Source organism: Ambystoma mexicanum, chromosome 2q (assembly GCF_040938575.1).
Source record: "Ambystoma mexicanum isolate Mex_15411 chromosome 2q, UKY_AmexF1_1, whole genome shotgun sequence".
Taxonomy (NCBI): Eukaryota; Metazoa; Chordata; class Amphibia; order Caudata; family Ambystomatidae; genus Ambystoma; species Ambystoma mexicanum.
Window position 1 is genome coordinate 538,602,805 of NC_090924.1, and position 20,432 is coordinate 538,623,236.

General features: G+C 43.8%; 1 protein-coding gene across 4 annotated transcripts in view; it reads left to right on the forward strand.

The window, feature by feature from the left end:
* Positions 1-20,432, forward strand: part of LOC138569585 (mitogen-activated protein kinase kinase kinase 3-like) — a 696,616-nt gene that overhangs the window by 520,897 nt on the left and 155,287 nt on the right. For all 4 annotated transcript variants that reach the window (XM_069647679.1, XM_069647681.1, XM_069647683.1 and 1 more), the window contains exons 6-8: positions 3,592-3,705; positions 11,721-11,832; positions 14,000-14,133. In XM_069647679.1, coding sequence (XP_069503780.1) covers positions 3,592-3,705; positions 11,721-11,832; positions 14,000-14,133 — 360 coding nt within the window. The remainder of the gene's footprint in view (positions 1-3,591; positions 3,706-11,720; positions 11,833-13,999; positions 14,134-20,432) is intronic.

Sequence of the window (20,432 nt, forward strand, 5' to 3'; positions counted from 1 at the left end):
GTACCAGGAAAGGTGTTGCTAATTGTCTACTCTAATGCATTATTGTCCACTGGTCGACCAGGTGGATGGAATTGAGCCATTTGGCAGCACTCCTTGTGTTATCACCTCACCCAGAACTACCGGGTAACGTTTCAGACTTGACCCAAAAAAAACCACACACCTCCACAAAACTGAAACAGTGCATGTCAAACACCCCTGACCACAGTCTCAAAGCACACAACATGTATGCATGAACCCTACTATGTCACCACACAAACTCACACTTGATGACGACGGATCTCAAGTGACACTTTGCTTCCCAAAACACATAAGAGCGTACCCACACATCCAGCTTTCTTCTGACATGCAGGCATCAACGCCCACCTTCCTGTTCTCCCTCAACTACCTTCCCACCCCAACTAACCCATATCTTGCCAGTCCAGGGCCTGCAGAACACACTGCACTAGCAGGAGACTCTCATGGCTGGGACCACATCTCTGTTTCAGTGAATGCATTCTGGCATTTCAGCATTATACTTCTGCTCAGTTAAAGGGGCCCGTCGGTTGTTTGGACCCAACCTTGATAACCTTCTTTTCGTACTGCCCCTTTTTTGGAATGGAATGAGCAGGAAGCAGGCCTGCGCTCCCTGATCTTTACTCTGCGCCCCTTATGAAGAGTGTCCTCTATAAAGATGAAACCTCATTTGTGTGTAAAGTGACCTGATGACGCTTGATAGTATGCCGGTTGAACGTTCATATTCTGTACACCTTTTACATGCAGTGGCTGGTCTGTCTTGTTTCCTTCGATTTTCCTTGGCAGTCCGGAATTAGCTACATGGCCAGTTAATGGCCAGACCTATCGGCAACGGTGCCTGGGTTGCCCACTGCCCTTCTTCAGTGTAGGCCGCATCAGTCTGTGGTTAAAGCTCAATCAGATATCCAATTTCTGCTGGAAATGCTTGATGCACACGCTGTGGTGGGTAGACGTGGAAGTTTAGCGACCGTGCCCAGTCTTAAAACTACTAAAAGCTCATCTTCTGATCACATGTGATCTGCAACCTTTGACGATCAAGATGTTTTCAACTACAACTCCCATTGGTCCTAACCAGCGCAGTCAATGCTGAGGGAACATGGGACTCTTAGTCTAAAACAGCTGGAGAGCCATAGCTTGCAGACCTCCGATGGTACAATCCATCTCTTCGGTGGAAAACCAATAATTGTTTGCATTGCCCACTGACTATCTATTGGAGGTTTGGACATGACATTTGCTTATTTTTCATTCCAAATGCATGCATCTACATGTATCGGTGTGTGCAGTGACTCATAACAGGTCAATGTTTAACAGCTCCAAGCTGGCCTGAAATTGGGAACATTTACGCCCTGCAGCACCATCCGTATAATTCCCATATGGCATTTGCAGCCTAGGGGGGCAGTTTAGCACGGGCATCTTCCCAGTACCGCAGGGCTTCAGTAATAGTCACTGCCGTCGCTAGAAGCTTTCTGGCGGGAGGGCGCCCCCCCTCTGAAATCCTGGGCCTCCGCTTGTGCCCCCCCCACCTAAGGTGAGCAGTGACCTTCTTCTGTGTTCGTGGTGTTATTTGTGACTCTCACTAAGGCAAATGTCTGCATATCACACGGCAAATACTCTCCTTTTGTCTCAAAGCTAGCAGTGATCTTGGTATGCATTCTGGCATCGGTATGAACATGAGCACGAGCCGCTTCTCAGGTGTTCCTGCCCGGCTTCTGCACAGGGACCTCCATAGTGTGCAGAGGCGCTTGCAGCCCCTCCCCTCAGAATGGAGCGCATTCTGATGGGAGGGGAGGTGCAGTGGAGTGTGGTTAGTTGGTGTGCACAAAAGCCTCTCTGAAGGAGTGCTTGTGATGTCACACATTACCCCACTTTTGTCTATGGCCCCCTACTTTTGTCTTTGGCCCCTTCTGTGCCCCTCCTAAATTTGATTCCTGGCGACGCCATTGGTAATAGGTAAACCCCACTGCTAGCCATACCTTGCATCAAGCAAACCGTCACGTCCTCTTCTGTAACATAGATCAACGACACTTGATCAAGACATGGACGGGTCTCATTGGTGGTCTCCGTCCACAGCTAGGACCGCCGCTCCAGTAGCTGGCATCATGCGGAATGTACACCAAATATTGTGGGCAACCCTTGGATCTTTGGTGAAACCCCCTAGCACACACTCCTGATGTCGCTCGGTAGACATTTGATGGCGCAAACAAAATGATGTTCTAATTGGTCTGTCTTGTCCACCACCATTATCTCTGATGAAAACCAGGCACAGGTCATGTGTCCATTTAGCGATAGTGGCTGGAAAGGCTGCAGTTTCAACGCAAAACATGGCTTTTCTATTCGTGTGGCATGCACTGCACCTTTCCTTATAATGGTTCTATGTAATAATGTCCCTGCAAAAATGTCTCCTGACAAAAAAGCCGCAATTTTTGCAGAGACATTGAAAATTGTTTGTTTACAAGGGGAGCAGGGAACATGCCCGCAACCCATCCCCATATAGTTTGTCACCATATGTAATGTCACCAATGGCTTTTCCTGGCAATATTATATATGGGGACATTATTACCTGATAACCTTATAAATAAATCTGGCCGATGGTTGCAGCATGGGGTGGAGTCAGTAATCATCTCATGATGAGCAGAAACGCCCCTAATGAAAATGTCTGGTTTTTAAATATATGATTTAATCTTGGGGGTTACCCTGCTTCAAAAGTGCTCCGAATTTTTATCGATAATGGATCTGAGGTTGAGTGAAATGCATTATTTTTCTCAGAATACTAGACAGGGGTCAAATGGGGATCCCACAATTGAAAGTCCAATCTCTTGGTTCCACAGCTGACGATGGAAAGACTAGGCCGAGTCCCTCCCAGAGAGGGAAGGTTTAGCATGTACGTGCAGAACATTTGCTTCTACAGAGTTTGGCTCAGCGACCCTGCAGGGTAGAGAGCACAGTGTTCCCTGCTCCATTCCAAGGAGCTGTGCCATGTCATCCCTGCCCCGCCAGGCTGTGGTGTGAGCATTGGCCTTCCACATTATCCTTCCGAAAGGCCGGCGCGGCCGGCGCGCTCCTTTTCAAATCCGCAGATCGTAAAGAAAGAGACTCTCTCAGCTAATTGGTATTCATAGCAGGCCAACTATTTTTTTACTGTGTGTTTTTTAAATAAAATTGTTCTCATAAGAAGAAAAATAGCACTGGCGTGCAGCGATCCATTGGCAGTGAGCGTGCTCCTTAAGGTACAGTGTGTAGCGACAGCGGGGCCAGTTTCCCTGAAGCATTGGGCCAGTGCAGGAAGATCACGCGTGGTGTTTTAGTAGGCCCTGGCTTAGAAGCATGTTCAAGTGTCCAAAGAAGTGTGAGACGCGCAGCTCCCACTCCCCCAAATCCCACGAACAAAATAAAGTTCTCTGTTTTGGAACTGGTTGCAAATCGAGCCTTCAGAGAGCCCCTTTTGTTGTCCTTGGTCACAAATGCCTGAAAAGGGGAAAACGCATTCAGACAATCTTGCGACTTCAGCAGGGTGGAGCGACTGCTGCTTTCTCTGCTGTCCTCAGTTGACCTCCTCTGTCTGTGTGCCATGTTTTCCAGCTGCTGACCCCACTCAAGTGCCAGGAAGACTTGGACAAGGCGGTGGAGCGCATGGACATGAGCCCCTCCGTGAAGAGCCTGAGGATTATTGTCAAGCCTCAGAAGAGGTCCACGGTAAGAGCTTGTGCATGAAGGATGGAGCTGGGATGCTGGGTCTGCGGTGGGATGCTGGGTCTGCAGTGGGAGGGGGGTGCGGCGGGAGGCGGGATCTGCAGTGGGAGGGGGGAGGTCCGGTCTCGGTGGGATTGATTGCCTTTACCTTGTGTGTGATTGCCAGTGGTGTGTTCTTTGATTTCGGAATTCACGTGTATTATCTGGATACTTCCCCGTTGGTGGATGGCACCCATCGCAAAGTTTAATTGCAGAGGAATTTGAAATGAAATAAATGTCTCCATCGCACATTGATGCTGATTTTGATGGTCGTGTTGCAGTGTTTACACTTAACGACTGTGTACATGCATCCGACTACCGGGCGAGTCGTGTCGGTATGTAGGTGAGATCATGGGCGTAATTTTAGAGGGGGACAAGGGTGTTTGTCCCCCCTCACAACTTTTGTGGCATACCATTTTGTCCCACTCATTTGGCAGGGCCCCCTATCATTTAGATGCCATGTCCCCCCCCTACCCCCCAACATTTTCAGCAAAGTTACTCCGCTGGGTTAGATCTTCATTGTCAGTGGCTGTTATTTAATTGATCGAAAAAAGCCCCTACCCTCGCCCCAGTTACTGACCGAAACAGTCATGCTATGTGTAAGTTGGGTGTATAGCTCACTTCTGATGGCGTTTTGGCTCCCACGTTACCCACTGAAGCACAACTCGACTAATCGGAGTGTGCCAAAGTTGTAGTTGCTTAGTGAAATCAAAAAGGCTAGCTCGCCTGCACAAAGCAAGATCCAGGCAGGTAGTCCCCACAACCAGAGCTGTCCCTCATTGTTTTAAGACCAAAAGGCAGGTTTGTCGCACCTAGGAATACCACCGGGCTCACGGCACGGTAGCTTGGGATTGGCCCGCTGGACCGCATCAAGGAGACTGGGGAATGAATTCCGACCTTACAGGCTGTCAATATTGCGCCACTCAAAGAAATCTCGGTGTCAAACCGGTGCCATCCCTGACAAATATTTACGGTGTTAAAAAATGATTAGGCACTATAGAGAAGTTATGTAAAAATCCTATTTAGGAGTTATTTTAACTATTTCAAGAACATGTCTTGAAAATATGTAAATCTGTACCTCCATATAGTTAGTTCTTCAACGAGAGTTACCATTTAAACCATCTTCGAAAAATGAACTTTATTATAAACATTATTTTCACTACTTTAAAAGATACAATTCTATTTATTTTATTAACTCTGAAAAATATTTGTTGCACCTATGTTTTGTTGTGTATGTAGGGTTTGTTAGTTTGTGACAAAGGGAGGTGTTCACTTAGGAAAAGAAATGGTAGAAGACCAATTAAAAATGTGCAGGCTCATGTTACTGCGGGATGGGAGAAACCATATATTAGTCATCGGTTATGGCAAAGATTGTGGGATCCTGCTATGGAAAATGGCAGAAGTGAGAATCAGGATTCCTACAGCGCCTCAGTCAAGAGCTCAGGGACACACTGAGCTACTAAAGATTGCCTTCCAGTCCACCCAGCGTACCCCCTGAGATTGTTATGCACAACCACAACTCTGGCAGGATGTGCAAAGGGGTCTTTGTGGGCCAGCCTCAAATCTCCCCACAAGGGCCACTTTAAGGGTGCCCCAGTGTGTGCTTTAAGTGGGGTGAACAATCGAGGGAGGGCTGTGTTGGTCGTTGTCTGTAGAGTGCCGGACGTGACCTCAAGGCGGTAGGTGGGGGGCAGCTTGGCAAAGTAACACACAAAGTGCTCCACCCCTCCCCCCTCTTTATTTATGGGGAATCTCCTGTGCCATGAACATCATTTGGGTGTTGGACATTACTCCTTAATTCCTGGCCCTGCTACACATCATTTGGGTTGGGGCTCTAATAATAACTGTTATCATCCAACTTCATGGTACTGGATGTATCGACCCCAGAAAGCCCACAAACTGCTATTTTGCCCCGTCAAAGAGCGAGAGAGCCATGTATCTTAATTTATCAAATGTTTCTAGGCACAATCCTCGCTCACTGGGGGCAGCAAAGCAAATCCACGTTTTGTCATTCGTCTCATCTTAGTTGGGAATACATTCACTGGAGTAGTATTTCTGGAAGAGCAATGTTTTTAAATCCATTCTAAAGCCAAGTGGTGTAGGATTAAGGAAGGGGGAAATGACTCCAGGAAGTGGGTGCATTACAGGGACAGGGACATGACAACTCAAATCCTCGCCTTCTTAGTTTCTCCGATCTCCACTCTGACTCCCATTCCTACGGGAGGTTTCATAGCCAACGGATGCTTTTAATTTCTCTGCTACATAACCACGGTCCTCGGTAGGAATTTGGTGGTATTTCCTTTTGTGTAGGGGCAGTTTTTTAGGAGATCACCCGATCATGGATTAACAGCCATTAGCCTCGGGCAGTAAAGACCTGTCAAACACGCGTCACACGTCCATAATCGGGCCAGAGAGTTAAAACAGGCAATTTTAACACCACTTTTTTCCACTGTAACCACCTTGCTTATAATGACCACCTAGGACCTCTGGGGGTCGGTAACCTGCTACCCTCCATATGTTTTGAACTACGACATCCATACGCCCTCAGCATTGACTGTGCTGGCTAAGGAGTTGTAGTCCAAAATATCGGGCAAGCCAAACGTTGCAGACCCCCTGTCCTAGCTTAGCCCTGAATCAGGCCTTCATAGGTCAGGCATTATGCTTGAAAGACAATGGGAGATAGTTGAACAACTTTCTAATGGGCGACACATTAGATTACATTCTCTTCTCGCGATTCACCATCTCACTGGCGCGTGCAGTATGGCCTTTAAAGGTCAAATGGTGGATTTTGAAAATCATTTATTTAAAAAAAAAAAAGGCTTACACCATTGTCCGAACCACTGTCGGAAATGTACTAGACAGCAAAAAAAGTATTTTTTTCTTCAGCAACTGCTGCTAAAAGCCAGCAACTTGTGCCTTACATACATTGCTTAATTTTAGACATGAATAAACAAATGTCATACTACAATAACATTACATAAATGGTTTCACGGCAGACCTGTTGGATAGCTCTTAAAAGGACATACATCTGCATTGCACTGACATTTTTCACTACAAGAAATGTATATGACGGGCTCAACATTAGATATTTTACAACAAATATTCATTATCGAAAATAAGTGACGTACATTTTAATGTACCACAAGAGCAATTGTTTTGCAACCACACTGCGCGTAAACACTAGTTGAGTCCAAAGTGGTATAGTAGATTTTAATTGACACTGAGGTAGCCTGACACGTGTTTCGGGCACTTGCCCTTCAACTGAGGCTGCAGAATTATTTGTATATACACAATATTGTGGTACAGAGTTAAACAGAAGCAAAAAATTTGGGGACCCAAGGTAGCAGGGCAACCAAGGCGGAGGGCCACAAACACATACATTAATGGCATGAGATCGCAAGATTTTGGTCCATAGTATTAAGAATCAAATTCAAATTTTTGAACAATTTTCAAAGAACCAAGACAACATAACAGAAGACAACCAAACGTAAATGCAAATGAAAAACCATACCATATATATAAGCGAAATTCATCAGGTCAAGGTGAAGGGGGAAATAAAATAAAACAGACAACCATTAGCTGGGAGGTTCTAGGTGGGCCATACAACATGGAAGCTAGTGGTGAAGAGGGAATCTTTTTACCTGTGAGTCAGGTGTGTTCAGTTTGGGCTGAGGGAAAATAACCAGTAGATCTGATTAGGGCAGCACATGGATTGCCATTTTAATAAATTGAAGCTTACAACCATATTGGGAATTAATGTATTACCAAAATACTTACCCTGAATAGGGTTAATTGATAAAAGATAATTTCTCATGCGCTCCACTGAAAAACAATTATGGGCGCAAGAGATTAGACATGTACTAATCTATAATGAACTAAATTTGAAAGAGGGGCAACTGCCAAAATAATACCTGTCACATGCAATTGCACTCAATTATATGTAGAAGCGTTTCCGCGTGTCTTTGGAGTAGAAGATGGAAGGGGGAGCTGTCCAATTGGCGTGTGTCCAAGATGAGAGGGAAAGGGGAAGGATAGAGAGACCAATTAATTGATTGCAGATGCGTGTCTGGCTAAGTAAATGCGAGCCGCGCAGACCCTGCCAGCCTAGGGGTCTGCGTAAAAGTATTGGACTCACCAGCGTCTCCGCTGAGTAAACCGAACTGGAGCCTGCCGGCCGCGGCTCATACTGTCATTGTTATGGCAGCCGGGAGAACGCACAACGACCGCAGCCGTGCGTAAGGGGACGTACGGCCACCATCTTGGTTGTATATATCTTAGTGTGGCCTAGTGGATGGGAAAAAAGTTAGAAAAAGAACGGAGGCCGGGTGCGTTGCCACTAAGAGGGGAGAGCGATGCACAAGTGCGCTCGAATTAAGCCAAGCCAACAATTGCACTTGATTCAGTCCCAGTGAATTATCAGTGCAAATTAAGCCGGCATTACAATGTGTGTTGAAATAATTCTAAATGATAATTAGCCCAATTAGGTAAGTTTGACAATTTAGAGTTGGAATTAGGGGGGCAATAAAAAATTGGCCCGTATCAAGACCTGCCAGTTGCGCAAGCGAGATAATTAAGAATTCATTGTCCAATCATAAGGAAGTTGATACATAAGGCACTTGATAGTTCAAAAAACGTAAAGAGAAGGTCATCCCTTCCTAAACCTCTCAGTTGGGCACTTTGAAAACAAAGAGTAGAGTGAAGATTTACGGCAGCTAAGTGTATGGCACAAGGAGAACCTCCAGCATGGGAAGGAAAGTAAAGTGTATAAGTTACATACGAGTTGGATTTAGACAAACCATTTATATAGTACAATTCACTCATAAAAACACAGAAAGTTCATGCTCTGTATTGAGGCCATGTGTGAACGTGCGAAAGCGGCAAATAAGTCGCGCTTCTAACTGGCGTAGTTTCAGAACCAGATTGCCACCTCGTTGTGGTAATGAAACCTTGGCCATCCCAGTAAATCTAATTTCAGCTTTGTTATCCATTTGGTGGATTTGTTGCCAATGTACAGATAATGGGTATTTGGAGTCTACTTGAGAGATGGAGGCCAAGTGTTCCCTGATTCTAATCTTCAAAGGCCGAATTGTACTGCCGATGTAGCGCTTCCCACATACACAAAGAATGCAATATACACAGAATTTAGTATTGCAGTTCATGAAAGAGTTAATTGTATATCTGCCCAAATGGCCAAATTCTAGTTTCTTAGTTTCAAGTGCGAATGCGCACATAGAGCATCCCCCACATTTACGAAAACCACTTGTGCTTGCTGACTGTAACCAAGTTAGTTTAGATTGCGGATTAGACATGAATGAAGGTGAGAGGATGTTTTTGAGATTGCTAGCCTTGGTGTAGATGAAATTAGGCGAATTATCTACCCAGGGAGTGATATCTCTGTCCAATCGTAAAATGTGCCAATGTCTCTTGACTATACTGTACAGTTTTGAACTCTGTGTTGTATTTGGTAATAAAGTTCAATTTGTTGCTGTGAGTACTCTGAGGGCGTACTTTAGGAGTGAGTAAATCCTCTCTCTTCAGAGATTGCACCTCCAGTAGAGCTTTGTCAAGGAGGTGACTGTCGTAACCTCTTTCCAGAAAGCGGTTGCGGATAAGTGAACATTCGGTTTTGAAATCCTCATTTGTTGAGCAATTGCGTCTAGCACGTATAAATTCTCCTTTGGGAATGTTGCGTGAGACCGATTTCTTGTGGCAACTGCTCGCGTGAAGTAAAGAATTAACTGAAGTGGATTTGCGATAAGTTTTGGTTATCAGTTTACCATCCGAAATTGTAATAGTTCGATCAAGAAAATTGATACTACTGAGGCTGACAGTCTGTGTAAACTGAATTCCCCATGTGTTAGTATTGAGATAGTTCACAAAATCATTAAGGGTGTCACAGGAGCCCTTCCAAATCAGAATCACATCATCTATATAACTCTTCCAAATATAGATGTATGGTGAGAACATAGTATTTGTGAAGACAACCATTTGTTCAAAATGATGCATGAATATATTTGCAAGAGCTGGGGCATAGTTTGCTCCCATTGCTATTCCAATAAGTTGGCGGTAGTAGATATTGTTGAACAGAAATACGTTGTTAGAGAGAGCACAAGACAAGAGTTCTTTAATCATTTCAATGTGTTCATAAAATGAGGCAGAGTGTTCCCGAAAAATGTGATCAACACTAATAATTGCTTTCACATGGTCAATGGAGGTATAGAGTGCTTTAACATCAAGTGTCACTAGTAACATGTTGGGTAGTACAGGTAATTGATCCAGTATATGTAAAATGTGCATGGTATCTCTGATAAAGGTGGGGATAGAAGTCACCAGAGGAGCAAGACATTCATTAATGTACATAGAGATTGGTTCAAAAATCCCACCACCCCCACTCAAGATTGGTCTTCCTTCTGGTATTGTGGTGAAAGGTTTGTGGATCTTGGGCAGGAAATAGGCAGTGGGCATGATTGGGCCATCTACAGTGAGAAACCGTTTTTCAACATCTGTTAAGAGGCCTCTGGTGTACCATTTGGCCAGAAGTTGGCTGACTGTTGCCCTGAGTGTACCAATTGGGTTTGAGGGCAAAGTTTCATAACAGCCAAGTGAGTTTAAATGTTCTAGGCCCATGGCAATGTAGTCCCTCTTATTCATTACCACCACATTGCCACCTTTGTCTGCCTCTTTAAGAATCAGGTTCTCATTGGAAGCCAACTTTTGCAAAGCTATTTATTGTTGGCGCGTCAAGTTGCATTTGCGCCCTTGTTTCGTATGGGTGGAGTCTTGCAGTTTGTGTATGTCATTTGTGACTGCTTGATGAAATGTATCAATCAAATTGTCTTTCGGAAAAGTAGGCACAAATTTAGATTTGCTTGATAATTCTTTTATTTTCAGATTTTGCTGTTGTATGCTGAGGTCATGCAGTAGATCTATCACATTAGTGTTGGTTATGTGCTTATATATGGTATGGTTTTTCATTTGCATTTACGTTTGGTTGTCTTCTGTTATGTTGTCTTGGTTCTTTGAAAATTGTTCAAAAATTTGAATTTGATTCTTAATACTATGGACCAAAATCTTGCGATCTCATGCCATTAATGTATGTGTTTGTGGCTCTCCGCCTTGGTTGCCCTGCTACCTTGGGTCCCCAAATGTTTTGCTTCTGTTTAACTCTGTACCACAATATTGTGTATATACAAATAATTCTGCAGCCTCAGTTGAAGGGCAAGTGCCCGAAACACGTGTCAGGCTACCTCAGTGTCAATTAAAATCTACTATACGACTTTGGACTCAACTAGTGTTTACGCGCAATGTGGTTGCAAAACAATTGCTCTTGTGGTTCCTTACCTGGCGGCAGATTCGGCAAATCCCGCCTCCTGCATTCACCTGCAGCTCTATTCACTCCAACTAAATGCATTAGATCCTAGCGCTGAACCTCAAACCTCCCCCCCTTGCCAATTAATACATTTTAATGTAGGCTCTGCTACTTATTCCAGCGATTGCCTTTTTCTCCCTATAAGCACATGTTTCAGTCCTGTATGATTATCAATGTTGGACCTTCTTCAGGGGTAATCCCAATTGCTTGACCTTCTGCTAGACACTTAGATTTGTCTTTCTAATTATATACCTTTTGAGTAAGCTACTACATAACTGTAATGAGCGAGTCCTTTCATGGAAAAATATTGGAGAGAATTTTCGTCATGCCCCTGCTGTTTGGACCATGCAGTCAAATTGTGTGTGTAACTTACATGGCTAAACTGCCAGAGCCTCCGCAATAATTCTTATTGGTCTTTCAGTGGTTTTGCATGCAAGAAATCTGCAAATATTGCAGTGTGTTCATCAAGTACAGCGTTAATTAGCATATGGCCCACTTTAAAACTTAAAGTATTCTGATGTTTTTTTTCTAGGAGGTTTTTTTTCATTTCTTTTATGTTGTAAAATCAATTTCCGCTGACCATTGCTTTTCTGTTTTACATTGCTCATAGTTTCTGCATCCGAATAACAGCAAGCAGCATGACATGAGAATATCAAAATCCATGGGGGATATCATGGGGTCTCTGTACAAGGATTCTGAAAGAACACGAAAATACTCCACAGGTGAGCGTAAGAATTATTTCCTACATGTGAAATGGAGGATGCTACTAGTTGCACGCTAGCGAAATGTCACCAACAAAGTCGGTCTTGCCAACGACAAACATGCAACTCCCCTTACTGGACCTCTGTGGTCATATCTGCCTGGAAACCCGCCAGGCTGCTGTGGCACGGGTTGTTTGGCAAATGGGAAGGCATTAGGTAGTTCGGGGCTAGGCGAGTCTCCAAAAGCTGTCTTTGAGCTGGGGCCCCCTCAGTCCCCACAGTGATTTTAGTCAAAGCCTGTGAGTGCCATAGGGAGGCTGCAAAAGAGATGCTTGCATCCATCTGCCTTCTAAAGCAGGGCAGCCAGCACCTCACTCCCGAAGGAGAACTCCCTCCAAATCTGTATATAGGACTCTTAGTTTGCAGCCATCTTACTACTAGTGTGTTACCCTAAATTAAATATGCAGAAAGTCCGGTGCGTATTATGTTCTCAGAAGGGTTGCAGACTTGAATCACTGTCACAGATCCATTACATATAAACATTTGTGTTCATTCTTTTGTTCCCAAACTGCTCTTTGGTTTTATGCAAAGCACCAAGAAGTTTATATTGGTGCTATTGTCCTACCCTCCTTTTTCAGGGTGCTCTTCTGAGTGATTTCAGGACTGGCTGAATATGTTGGGGGTAAGTTAACACCCTGAGGTCTGTATTTGGCCAGCATGAGCACATGTAAGTGAGACAGCCTTTAGTTTGAGAAGACTGGTGCTTCCCTTGGGAATACGTACAAACTAGTTGCCCTTCCTTACAGGCGGTTAATAAGTACGCATTATGACAGGACAGGCAGGCAGCAGGGGAGCTGAAACCCTAAATGAGCACTGGGCCTGGCTCATTTATTTACAGAATGAAAGTGATTTATTTAAGCAATAAGCCCCGAGCTGGGGGTAGGCGGCCTTTACAGCTCTATTTATTGATTGAGATTTTATTTCTATCGCGCTCTTACACAAGTGCGATAGAAATAAAATATCAATCAATAAATAGAGCTGTAAAGGCAGTCTTTTCCATGGGTGGGTGCTAGTGCAGGGCCTTCAGCGCGGGGTAGACGTGCTCTGAGAGATTTATCCCAAGATAAGCCATGCTGCGTTATTTTGAATGAGTTGCATAGTATTGAGTAAGCTCTATTTATCATTCCTAGGGCTGTGATGGCGGGGCATTGTATATCAGATTGTACATCAAGAAATGTTCCCCCCACCATGAACTGACGTTCATGGTGGCAAGATGTCTTTCCTCTGCTACTTTCAAGAAAAAGAAACTAGGTCAGTGGTCTGTCAGTTCTGGTGGATCCTCTCTCTGGAACAAACTGGCACTGAACAGGAGAGGTCGGCCACCAACAAATTCAGAAAGTTCACGCACGCCTACTTTACTGACTACTGCAGTGTTGGACTCCAGCACACTATCTGCTGCCTTAAAAAGTCTGAGTCTTCGATTGGGGGGCTTGCTATTGTCCACCGACATTCTGATCCTGTGGAGCTGTGAGCTTTCTGGGCTGTCATGGGGATGGTTCGTCTTTGGGGCCCCAGATCAGATGAAACTCCCAAACCATGATTGACTGTATTACTACTTGCATTTATGATTCTTTGTTTTGTATCTGCTGCCCCTGTTGGTTGATGGCCTTAGCTCTTCCCCTGTACTTGGACTGCTCTGAATGTGTCAAGAACTGTGACTGACCTCTTTATTTCTTCTTCTCCTTTGTCTCTTCATCCTGTTCCTCTTGGGGTGCGACAAAACAATCTGGCCAGTGCAGTAGGCACCTTAGAAATCAACAACAAATACAAAATAATGTACAAGTTATTGAAAAATGGTATTCTAATCCAATTGGTTTACTTGAAGGGTACCGAGACTACAAAGCCCAGAATGCATTTCATTGATAAATGAAGTACAAGAACTAGTAAAATAGTCATCTTCCTGTCTTAAGCCAGGCACTTGCAGTGTTCATGCCTAGCTGATGTCATAGGTCTGGATTTCACAAGCGGCACCGATTGTGCTGCTGAGGATTTCCTGTTGTGGCATGACTACTGCTGAGTAATGCTTTGAAGAAAGGACAAGCACTGGGCACAGATATAAACCACTGGAAAATCAGCTGAGCCTCTGTCCTTTCCTTTCGCCCTTAAAGTCTTGTTATTGTGCCTGTAGGTTCCTTGCAGACTGGTCGGAGTTCTCCGCCCCCAGGCAGCGTTCCTGAGGAGCAGCAGCAGATTGCCCGGCAGGGTTCCTACACAAGCATGAACAGCGAAGGGGAGTTCATTCCCGAGATGATGGACCCGAGCGTAAGTGCAACTTTGTATTACTAGAGGTTTTCCACCAGTGGCACTTCAATAACTGCTTGGCAAAAGCACTATCATATTGGTGTTTAAGGGAAGAGCAATAGCAGATAGAAGAAAGCACCCTCATTCGTACTGTCATTACCACCCCACTCCCTTCCTCACCATTAGTAAAAACCATCATTTTACTGTTTTCCATGTAATGCAGTTTGGCCAGCGCCTATGGTTCTAATTTAATGTAAAGTGGTCTTGTATAGCACACTTCGACGATTTTAGCAGCCTCATGTGTGTGGCCCTGCAAAACACGGTGTGGTCGGGATTGTTTTTAATGGGCTAGATCGATCTCCGAAGGCTGGAACAAAAGACCGCCCTTGCAGATTCCAGGCAGATAAAGCTGCACCCACAATCTTGGTCTTTTGTTTCCATCCCTCTACCGGTCTCTTTCGGGGGCTGGTCCCCAGCACCTCCCAGTCTATTGCGTGGCTGCCTCCACACAACCCCCATGTACCTGCTGCAGGTTTCGGCCGCAGAGTCAGAAAACAAATGTATAACACGTTGCGCTTTGGTGTGCAAACTGTTGTGCCTCTAGCTTCTGTCTCTGTGGCCTACAGACTGAAAATGAATGGAATAGAGCAGGAGGTCCCGAGATGTTGATGAATTCCGATCAGAAGCACTGAAGTCCTCAGCACCCCAGTCTGACTCCAAGTGGGTAGTGGCAATCCCAGAGTATCCAATGGCACGGGTGGGGGATGCAATAGGACTACAGATGTGAGCAGTTGCATTGTTCGGTGTGATATTAAGGTATGTGTATATTGTTTTTATTATGCTTTAACAAGTATTAAAGTATGGACCGTTTTTTAAAACTAGAACTCACTAAAATAATTTTAACATTATTCCATTAATGTGGTACTTTTGTAAGTGGGTCGCTGCTTTGTCCAAGGGTTGATTGTGTGAGTTGTTAAGAGTGGGTAAAAGATGTAGGTATGAGTAGGCTGGGGGAGGGTTGTAGAGTGAATTGGGTGATCAAGAATGAACCTTTGAATTCAATTTTATTGTTCAAGTGGAGTGGAAAATGTTGAGCTGCTTTTTCTCAGGAACAAGAGCTCTTACCATTTCCGGCTCAATTAAAAGGGGGTGCACAGCAAGTGACTCGACTGAGTTAGATCTCCCAGTTTACGTGACTGATGCCTTGTGTGTGGGTGTGTGGTTTGTCTGTGGGAGTAAATAGAGAAGATTCCACCTGGTCCTTTTCTCTTAGAATGTGAGGTCTTTTGGTTGAGGTTGGTCTGAGGTGCTTAGGTTTGGTCCAGACTTTGCGGTTGTTGTACTAGTGTGTCACTTGTACAGCCACGTTTTCTGAAGGCTGAGTGATTATCCTCTGTGTGCAAATGTCTGTGGATAGAGTTCCAGGGCTTGGCTGAGAGAAAAGGGAAGGACAATCCTCCATGATGGAAATGGGGATCCCTGTTATCCACTTTTACAATGTTTATTTGATTGACACTGTCATTACCCAGTGTGAGGAACCTCAGGGCTTCCTCACTTCTTTTCCCCATATATCCGCTTCTCGGGTGGCTAGGGAAAGGCAATCGCTCTTGGATCCTGTCCCTGAGGGTAGATGTGCACGAGAGGATCACCTGGGTGGAGGAGACTTGGTGAGTGGGGATGAGGCACCCTTGGGTGAGATGCGGTATCCCCCATTTCACTTTCATGAAGAAGTCTTCTATCACACAAGCCTTTATATGCTATTGTCAATCATTTCCCTGTTATTCCCCTATAACATTCCCCACAAAATACCAGTTTGGTACTGGGATGCGGAAGAAACCAAGTAGAGAAACACATCCTCACTTTATTAACGCACATACAGGCATAAGTTGTGTACTGGGACAGCAAGAGTAATGCAGGACTCCCGTTTCAACAGTGAGCAGTCTAGTCCTTTTTGAAACAATCACTGTGACGGGAACTTTAAAAGCCGGATGTTTTGTGCACATGAAGTCAGCTGTGGAAGCAGGGCTGCAGACGGCTTGGAGAAAGCGGATGCCTTTAGGAAAGCGGCGTGGCAAGCGGAGCACTCGAGACCCTTTGAGGAATGCAGAGTGTATGCAGTGGGAAGCAAAGCTGAAAGATGATTGAGGCCAGTGGCAGACCGCAAGAGGAGAACCAGCGTGACCAGGCAAAGCAGTCACATGAGGCCCAGCCTAGCAGGAGACCTCGCAAAGATGCCGTAAGCTCCGAACGGTGAGTCAACCAAGCGGGGGGAAACCGGGTTGGCAGACGAGCAAGCAATGAACACAGAGTTTCTTTGAATACCGAACCAAATGAAAATGAGAATAAGCATTGGTGAATACCGATGTGGGTGAAAGCAAGTTTGTGAAACTTGTTGATGCAAGGAACAGTATGATATGAAAACAAAAGTATTGGCAAGAGGCATGAAAGCATTGGTAAACAAGTATTGACAGGAGCCACAAGAGACGTTGGTAAACGAGCATTGGCAAGAGACACAAGAGACATTAGTGAACAAGCATTGACAGGAGCCAGGAAAATACAAGAAAGTGCAACAAGCCTATGGTGACCAACCAAACCCTGATAGCACATCATAAGTCATGCACCTTTGTCAAGCTGAGGCAGTGGCAACGTGTTGGTGAAAAGGAAGCAAGCCAGGTGTCCTGGTTGCGTGACCTGTAATGGGTGGACTGTGTGGTCCGAAAACTGCGCCTAGACGGAGTACACCCCTCTTTAAAAAAGCCAATGAATATACCCACAAAGAAGATTGTGTTTGAATAGCTTGTGTGTCCTGAAAACAAGGAACTGAACTGAATATATGTACTAATGAAAAGTAACCGTATCAGAAGAGCTGGGAAGTGTCCCAAGGATTGTGTTGTTTTGCAAAACTGAAAGACTTGATCTCTTGGGGAAGGGAACCCCAGTATCTAGTGAACTGTCATGAACTAGGGAAAGGGCTATCTGGTTATACGCCGTGAGCTGGAAGAAGCTTTGAACTCTTATGTGAACACTACTTATTTTGATGCTGACATCCCCACACATTGTATACATTTAGTTGTGAGAGCAAGTATAGGTTTTGGACACAGTCATTTGCTTTGGGATGTTTGACACAAGACTATCCCTAGTTTCCTTTAGGTAGGGGATCCCACCTTAGCATAGGGCACGTTAGCCCTTTGTTCCATCCTGCATTTTTATTTAATAAAAGTTTATAGACCAAACTTTGATCTGTTGTCTGTGTCTGCTTCATGATGCCTTCACAGCATACACCAAAATGATTGCCAATACCACTGAATTTCATGTACGCTCACTCACCAAAAAATGGGGTCAAGATAAATGCCCAAGAAACAAAAGGTATAGCATTTGGTAGAGTGAAAAAAAAGTAAGGCGTTCTTTTCTATGAATCTCATCAGTTGTGACAATGCCCAAATAAATATTTACGATGTACTTTTTCCACTAAACATCGCTTGAACATGCGCATGTTACCACATTTCGAAGTTACATAATCTCCAGGCTCCACCAACATCAAAGATGCACATCCCTGGTACCAGTGATTAGTCTATGAATCTAAGGTCAGCCCAAAAAACGTACATGGAACTATTCAGCATCACAGGTTTGCGACTCCAGAAGGCAAATTCCAGAGGGCCAGTATGACGGCAGCCAGACTGAAGTCTTTCAACTGGAGCTAGAGCTTTGGAGCATTCACGCACTGTTTATTACTGGATAATGCACAGTTTGAGAAAGTGCATACATTTTCAAAGATCTGTTGAGCACTTCATCCTGTTATGTAAACATGGATGCAGGGAACCTCCCCTTACAATGTGTTAGTCTTTTCTTTCCTAACATTGGGTAAGATTTACCAGGGCAGAGGGAGCTGGGCTAACTAGAAAACCCAGGTATGTTCCTGGTTGATTCTCAACTCTATATACCGCTCTAGGCCGGGTGGAATCCATGTGTTTGGCCTATCTTTTGGGCTCACATTTTATCCTAGCTGCACCAGCTCCCCTCAAAATCATTGCATCATTTATATTTGTCTTGAGATGGAAGCAATGTGTAGGAGGAGACCTTCAAAACCAGTGGACGTTTCTAAAACTAAAATTAGGACACAGTGTGGTAGGTGGCGTAAACCGACACCAGCATTCCCTTGACTCTTAACCAGCAGAAGGGTCTAGGTTTTAAATACAAAATCAAAACGATCATGCACACCTTATTCCATTACCCTAGTTATTTTTACGAGCATTAACATTAGCTAGAAACAAACCCTGGAAATACCCAATAATTACGAGATGACGAGGCATACATATGGATAGGTTCTTTGTTTTTCACTCTTTAATTACCTAAAATTCTTGAATGCTGTTCTTTTTAAACGCACAGATTTAAACAAGGCTTTTTCTGAAAGGATGATCCAATGACGTAACAAGAACACGTGTTAAAATATGTTTTATGTACTTTATGTATATTTTAGCATTTTTAATTCTTTCATTTTCAGGAATGTAAAATTTAATTGATCAATGTCTCAGGATGACTATTGTATAATGATCAAATCAGTTTAGTGCAAATTGAACAACTTCTGCAATTCCCTACACTCATCGCCATTAATTATCTTTAGTCTCTGATACCTCAGGTCCTGCCCAGGACGTGTCAAAGAAGTATTTGGCTCCTGGTTAATGACACCCTCCTGTACGCCTCTTTTTTTCCCACCAATTCACATACGAACACGATTCATTATTTTTTTTGTATTCACATTTTTATTAAATATTTAAAGAAAATCATTTACATAACATATTAACAGATATCACATAAACACTCTTCACACATTGAGGTAATATATACAATAGCACCCCAGTTATTAAACATGTCTTTTCTCATATTCTGTCAAACATCTATATAAATAAAAATGTAAATGTTTGTTTGTTCAAAATCTCAAATCTCTGAAAGTTCTTCACCGATTGCTTTGAAATTTTGACACAAAGTTGCATTCGAATAGGCGCATGCGTGTTTATATATACATACTATACATAGATGTCACACCTGTGACAGGTAAAAACATGCTTTTTCTGAAAAACAGTGCCATTTGTTGGACGTAAAAGCAACAAACACTACTAAATATTTTACTGAAAAACAGCGCCGTCAGGTGGACATAAAAGCAACAATCGCTATACTAAATATTTTACAATTCCATTTCAATGTTTCTGATTTAGAATGGCTCAAATATGTGCCGAGGAAGCAGCAGAGCGATATGCAGCCACGGTTATGAGCACAGCAATTGCGTTCTGCAGCTTCAAATCTGTTTCTGAGAGTGGCCGAAAGACGACAATGAGAAACAGCAGATCAGCGTCAAACACGACTCCGTGTTCAGCAATCACGCGATTACAATCGCCTTGCATTCTGGTACAACCCAGCTGATGATTATAGTTTAAGCCAGCATGTTCTCATCGGCACTATGATTTAAGTGTGTCCTTATTGCAAGGCTCTTAAATTTATTGGAGAAACGAAAGGAATCTGTTGCGCCGCCGGGAAGATTAAACTGCCTAATCTTGGAGAACCGCCAGAGCCATTAAAAACTTTGCTTGCCAGATATACCGCCGAATCAAAGCATTTCCTCTCTAACATCAGGAAATAAAACTCATGCTTCCAAATGATGTCCTTCGGCGCAGAAATCTTAATAGCTCAATTCATGCCTACTTACGTTTGCAATCACCATCAACAAAGCTCAAGGCCAATTTTAGAATTGTGCCGTTTAGATATAGACACAGATTGCTTCTCACATGGACAATTATATGTTGCGTGTTCTACAGTCGGCAAACCAGAAAATCTCTATCTGCACAGACAATGGAACAACAAAAAATATTATATACCCACAAACATTGTGAAATTAAACTTATTAAAAAAGTGCGCTTTCTCTTTTCTTTCTTTTCCATTTAACCAGATTGAGCCACAGCAACGCGTGGCCGGGGACAGCTAATTTTAAATATAGCAACTCTTGGGTTACATATCCAAAAATCTTTCCCAAGTTTGTTCATAAAGATTCCTTTTTTATTCTTGTACAAGATCACCCTCTCTAACTTTGACATTTGCTGCAAATCTAGCATCCATGCAGAAACTGAAGGCATTATTTCACTCTTCCAGTTACGTAGTATGATGATTTTTTTTTGGCTGAAGAGCCAGCACCTTTGCGGAAAAGTCAAGTCCGCAATCAATTCGTCCTCCCCCAGTATGATACTTGCAAAATCAAATTCCAAATCGGTCATTAAAATTCTTGACTCGGCTGTATTACACAGCCTAAGCCAACGCAGTCCCAAACTTTT